At 41.9% G+C, this 6,572-nt stretch overlaps 1 protein-coding gene across 1 annotated transcript; it reads left to right on the top strand.

The window, feature by feature from the left end:
* The first annotated feature begins 217 nt into the window (after positions 1 to 217).
* Positions 218 to 3,315, top strand: rxfp3.2b (relaxin family peptide receptor 3.2b). The gene has a single exon (XM_012880905.3). The coding sequence runs from the start codon at positions 392 to 394 to the stop codon at positions 1,592 to 1,594; it is 1,203 nt and encodes a 400-aa protein (XP_012736359.2). The 5' UTR covers positions 218 to 391; the 3' UTR covers positions 1,595 to 3,315.
* The last annotated feature ends 3,257 nt before the right edge of the window (positions 3,316 to 6,572 follow it).

Here is a 6,572-nt window from a genome sequence, read left to right as displayed (position 1 = left end):
CTTCCTTTACGCAAAGTCAGTAGGCAAGAATGTGCAGCAAAATGGAATAGAATATGCATCAATCTCCAACTCTCCTTTTCATTTATGCTTTGATGTAGCAGAAATCGGGGGAAGGATTTGCTTTCTTCCAATCATCTCGCTGCAGAGAAGAGGACCGTGCGCGTTCATGCGGCAGGTATAAACGGCCGCGGCGCGCTCCGAGCTGCCAGTTGTCAGAGTAGACAGAAGAAATGAGAGGGGGAGAACGGCGGCAGCGGTCTGCACCTGTGGCTGGCTCTGTGTGGACTCCTCCTAATGCAACAGGGATGCTATCAACGCCGCAAATGCAAACTTTCTTTTGTGCATTTGCAGCTTTCTGATTCCGAGGACATGTGAGAGAAAGAGTGCAGCCATGTCGCTGAATGAAACTGGAGCCCAAACACTGGCCCCAGAGCCATGTGAGCAGCAGATAATCCAAGAGGACAACCCCAGAAGTGGGAGCGGGGGTTCCGCCAGCAACATGTCGCTGCACTGCTGGCTGCAGCTCCTTACCAGGGAATCCATCATGGAATTACAAGGAGACAGCTCCAGCCTGGTGGTGCGTGTGATGATAGCGTGTGTGTACTCTATAGTGTGCGCTCTGGGGTTGGTGGGCAACTCGCTGGCTCTGTATCTGCTCCACTCCCGCCACAGGCAGAAGCAGTCGTCCATAAACTGCTTTGTGATGGGGCTGGCTATCACAGACCTGCAATTTGTTCTCACTTTACCCTTCTGGGCGGTGGACACAGCACTGGACTTTCGCTGGCCTTTTGGCCGGGTCATGTGCAAAATCATCAGCTCTGTCACCACCATGAACATGTATGCCAGCGTGTTCTTTCTGACAGCAATGAGCGTGGCAAGGTATTACTCCATCGCCTCGGCTTTGAAGATGCACAGTCGGAGGGCAGCTGCAGCCAGGGCAAAGTGGACCAGCCTTGGCATCTGGGCTGTCTCTCTGCTGGCTACTTTGCCTCATGCCATCTACTCCACCAGTGTCCAGGTGTCGGATGAGGAGCTCTGCCTGGTACGCTTTCCAGACTCTGGCAGCTGGAATCCACAGCTCCTATTGGGTCTGTACCAACTACAGAAGGTGCTGCTGGGGTTCCTCATTCCTCTAATCATAATTACCGTCTGTTATCTGCTCCTGCTGCGGGTCATCCTCAGCCGTCGCATTACAGGAGGAGCAGATCCAGAGGTCAAGCAAGGCCGCCTGAATCGGCGCTCCAAAGTCACCAAATCCATCGCCATAGTGGTTCTGTCTTTCTTTCTGTGCTGGCTGCCCAATCAGGCTCTGACGCTCTGGGGTGTGCTCATTAAGTTTGACCTTGTTCCCTTTAGCAAGGCGTTCTACAACGTGCAGGCCTACGCCTTCCCCCTGACCGTGTGCCTGGCGCACACCAACAGCTGCCTCAACCCCGTGCTCTACTGCCTGATTCGCCAGGAGTTTCGGGCCGGGCTCAAGGAGCTCCTCCTCCGCGCCACGCCGTCCTTCAGGCGCTTGACTCACCTCCTGCGTCGCAAGACCAAAGTGCCCGAGGCGCCGCCCGTTCTGGTGCTGGTGCAGATGGACGTCTGAGCACGACGACCGGCTTTCACTGTGACGTCTGACTCTGCGGGAGAGAGTAACTAACTCAGAGAGCGTACTTTCTGCATTGGAGCAGCTTGAATTGAGGGACTGAATTTATTCTAGTCTTTCCGAATCTAAAAAAATAAGAAATAATCACATTTCATTCTGGTTGTTGAAAACAACGTAATCACAGTGGATAGCACCGTGGGATGTGTACCGATTTCACTGCATCCACATTTACCCACTCTGTCTCAGATCCTTTTGTTGTTATGGCAGCTCTGCCTTCCTCGCTGTCTGAGAGGCAGCCCTGCTGCTCTTTGCTAATGTACATACACCGGTAGCAACCTGACAAAAGGGGACGTTTTTCTTCATGCCAGCCATTTCTGTGTTCTTGAGTATCCTTTAGAAAGATAAAAGATGAACTGTAAACCAAAACAAACACTTTGGTGTGGAAAAATTACCTGTACTTCAAATACAAGAGCAAAGAAAGTATAAACTCCATTAGTACTTCTGTGATAAGGTCAAAACTTAACTTCAATGTATTTCCTACAGTTGTAAATTATACAAGAGCAACTGTTTATTGCATTCTGTTGGGAAAATACGCTTGACAATGAATGAATAAATAAATAGATGGGAAGAAACCTTGGAGAACCTCCAGATGAAATGGCCTCAGTAATATAAGTGTACAGCTGTGAAGATAAATGTTGTCCACAAGGACCAGAGGTCTGCGAGACTCTTACAAGACTCGCGTGTCAGTACGACTAATCATACACCGCAACAATAAGCCGAGCACGTACGCAGTGTTGGCTGCACACAAATGGAAAAACTGCCACTCACTTTCCTCCCACGTGTCTCCGCTGACAGCCACGCTCAACACGCAGTTTTCTCACAGAGGCAGAATCGTCAGATTGCATAGAAAGAATATTGATCTTTTTTTGTCTTACACCATCCATTGGTATAAATTTGGCTTTTTTTTCAAGCTGTTCCGTGATGTAGAAACTGCATTTGTTTCTATTTAAAATGCAGTTTGTGTCTGAGGTGCAAATAAAAAGAAAAACAAGAGAAATAAGTTTCAAAAATGTACAAATTTACAAAATTTAATTTAGATTTCTTTTATAGAGAAAAGTTTGCTCTTTCAATTGAAAAATGGATCGACTGACAAAAAAAATGGTTTGGCTGCAAATAAACACAATAAGGAGTGAAATGAAGGTTAGACTAGGAGGAGGGCATCAGACAAAAGACTGACGCTTGTGTCTCTAATCTTTAATTAAGGAGACGTCATTTCTCTCATTCTGTGTTTGTACCACGGCTCTTCAGTCAATACCAGCGTCAAAAGTAATCCAGGAACAAAAAAATGCAGTGTGAATGTTTATCAGACAGAGGAATGCTTTTCTCCTTCCATTTGGATGAGCTGAGGTGAAAAAATTAGATATTTTCTCCTCAGTGGATCTCGTGTAATTTACTCACACACTGAAAAGGATTTTTGTATTAATGCTGAATTTGACGTGATGAAGTGATTTTAAAGCGCTTTCACATACTCCTAGTGTAGTTAGGCTTGAACTTCCCATCATTTTCACATCCGTGACAATAAACTATATAATTTATGCACTGCTGGGATATGCAGTTTAAATTTTTAATGCAACGTCAACATGGTATATATTAATGTCATTTGTTTTTTGTACTAGCTTGTGTGTTAATTTTATTCCTATTAAACTGTATTACTCTATGAACTCCTTCGTGTGGTTTTGGCTTTGTGCTTTCATCTTTTGAGGAAGCTCATCTTTTAATCTCACACTGAAAATTTCCGAAAAATCGACTTAAAGTGTGAGATTTGAGGATATTCATATCTTCAAATCTCACACGTTTATTTTGAAGGACAATTCTTCAGGTTGGGGAAAATCTAATATTTTGATACTCCTGTCAATAACTTGCACAACCTCTTGATGCCTGTAGAACAGCGCTTAAGCGTCACTTTAAGCGTTTCACAAGGATGGCGCATGCAGAGGGAGAGAGATCATCGATAGCTTCTTGCACAATGTTTTTAGATCATCCAGAGTCCATGGTTCTCTATCATCTTACCCCAAAGCCTTTTCTACAGGACTAGGGTACCAATGAAAGAAGGTTGATTTCTGGGTTCATATGGCCACTTGTTTAAGACCCGATGACACCCTATTCCCAGTTTAATGGCAGAGAACATCAGTTTTTTATTTCTGGTATTACAAAGAACTCATAATGACATGAACTTTTCAAGGTCTTTGGAAGAGAAACAGGCCTGTAGCATCACAGATCCTCCAAAACCTAATATCGGACAAGAGGTGCATTTTCACATATTTATTTTTGTTTCAGGCCAAACCTACTTTGAATATCTTGTTTTTAAACAGCTCAAGTTTTCTTCTTGCAAGTTTTGTATGTTTTATTTATTATTTTGTGACTTTGTACTTTAAAGAGGAATCATCATGCAAAATCCACTTTTTTAAGCCTTTAGATACATTTTGTTTTGCACTTGGAGGATCTATGAATGCCGAACATCTGAAAGTAGTCTCTACAGGTGCTGTATAGATATCTTTATATTATTTTTGGGCCGCACATTTCAAGGCATTCAATTTTCTATATTCCCTGTTACATGTTTTGAACAATAATATTTCAGTATTTGCTGTGGCGCCGGTAAACAAGGTCATTGAATTCAGGCTAACCAATTTTGCGAACCCGACATTTTTATTTCTCGCCAGGCATGGCGAAGCTACAAGGGGATAAGTACAAATGTTTGGTTGTTGGGTGTGTCGACCCACACAATTTATTTGATTTTGATACAATTTATTTAGATTTGGATAAGCCCTTTGAGATGAAACCATCTCATTTTTAAGGGGCTCCTCAAAAGAAAAAGAAAAGAAGAATAAACAAAAAAAGAGAGATAAACAAGACAGATACAGAAGAATATGCAAGAAAATACATATACACACATGGTCACAAACAGCCAATCACACCATACGTTCAAACACACAAACCTCTCCAATAAAGATTCTGTTAAACATTAACACAATATTGTAACAGTTATTACACAACAAAGAGTCAAAAACAGAGATGTTGAGCAAGGGCCTTCTTAAACACATAGACAGGGGTTATTCATTACTCCGTCCACCCAGCATACTACAAAAATGGCCAAAGGAGGTGGAGTGGAACGCTCTGCGAACTGAAGGGGGGAGGAGGTGTGTGACGTGCCTCATTTGCATTTAAAGAAAACACACCAAAAGAGCTGCTCTCAGAAGAGCTTCAAAAAAAGGGCTGTGGGGAAACAATAACGAGTTAAGTGCTTGGTCACCTGTTAAGTTCTTGTTTAATTTGGTCGTCTGTTTTTTCCTCAACATCATTTTCCCCAATTTACTGTGTTCTTAATTTTATGAAGTGGCAAGAGAAACATAAGTACTCATCTAGCCGAGTAGCATGACCTAAAATAAATGATCATAAACTGTGTATTTTTATATTTAAAACACAGGAAAACAAAATCATGGATTACTTTTCCGAAGTTCTTGGAATCACTGATTAACTTAAAAAAAATAAGTCACTGATGAAAAAATGTTCCAGTCACATTGGTTTTATTTCTTAATGTGTGTATTTTGTTTTGTCTTTGTTTGTTCTTTTGATAAATGTACTCAGACTCATCCTTTGGTCTTTCTGTGTTCACTGTAATATAATGCTTCTGCAATAAAAGGCTGATTCATGATAAGGTTTTTGGGGGGAATTTTTTTTGCCAAGTTCATAATTAATAGGGTCAGCACTGTCAGCAATGAGACACTAATGTGTAATTATATCCTATGTTCAACAAACTTTAATAGAATTTGGTTTTATGTTGCTGAGCAATAGTTCACAAACAAATTTATTTCTGTGTTATTCAAAGTTTAATTGACTTCCAAACCTTTTACTATTTAAGCCAGAGCAGATGAATTTATGTCATTGTGGTTCATTATAATTCTGTTCAAAGTTAGTGTGACACACGTCAGCGCCCCTCGATTATATTTTTATGAAGCCGATTCATTAAATGGTAGAGTTGATGAGGGAACCAACTCAACACTTTGAATCTTGATTCCATACCCGGAGCTGATGGGCATGCAAGGAAAAAAAGGGAAATCAAAGGAGACCTTAAGCAGTTTCGATCTCCAGATAGTTTTTTTTTTTCTGCTTTAGCGATAGTGAGGCAAAGTGCTTCACCATTTTATTCAATTCTGGTGCATTCAGCATCAGTAACTTTTCCTTTATCTCCACCAAGGCACTTTCCCAGTCAAATGACATCTGTTGCATGCTTACATGAAAGAAAACTTTTACCTTCATAGCTTCAGACAGCATTTTTAGCTGACATCGTTGATGTTAGTGACCTTAATTAGCTGGTTGTGTTAGCATTAGCTCTTATGGTGCATTCAGACCGAACACAATTTGTGCATCGGGGGGTGGGGGGGGGTCTGTTTTTCATGCAAAGTCTATTGTGGCGTCGATTGTGGCCCTCGAGAGGTCCTGCGCCTCATTTCACACATCTGGCACGGCATGTTTTGATGTGTTCTTGCTCCGCCCCTCATGACTGATGTCCTTGCAAACTATAGAGTCCTACCTTTTCCAGCAACATATGGCACATCTCTTTCCGACATTGTCAGATGATGCAATTTTCATGCATAACTGAGTTTATAAAAAGGTCACTTTTATAACCTTCATGCTTTACGCAAAATTTGCTATACAAACTGTTCGGTACAGTTGATGATATACAGCGTAAATGTCATGATCAAAAGGCTCTGTCGTATGCAGAAAGAGTCCTAAAATGGAAATCAACACTTTTAGTTGACCAGATTCCCTTTTAGGCAGTGAACAACACATTAGGCATAGTTTTGGCATATTTCGGCATATTTGGCCAAAATGACAGCTCCACCTGGCACACTGTCCACTAAAACCATTGTGGATCAAATGCTTCAATTGATTCAGTCCAAGTTTACTTCAGTTATAG

The sequence above is a fragment of the Fundulus heteroclitus genome, chromosome 9 (genome assembly GCF_011125445.2).
Source record: "Fundulus heteroclitus isolate FHET01 chromosome 9, MU-UCD_Fhet_4.1, whole genome shotgun sequence".
In the NCBI taxonomy this organism is placed as follows: Eukaryota; Metazoa; Chordata; class Actinopteri; order Cyprinodontiformes; family Fundulidae; genus Fundulus; species Fundulus heteroclitus.
This window is presented reverse-complemented; position numbering and strand designations above follow the sequence as displayed.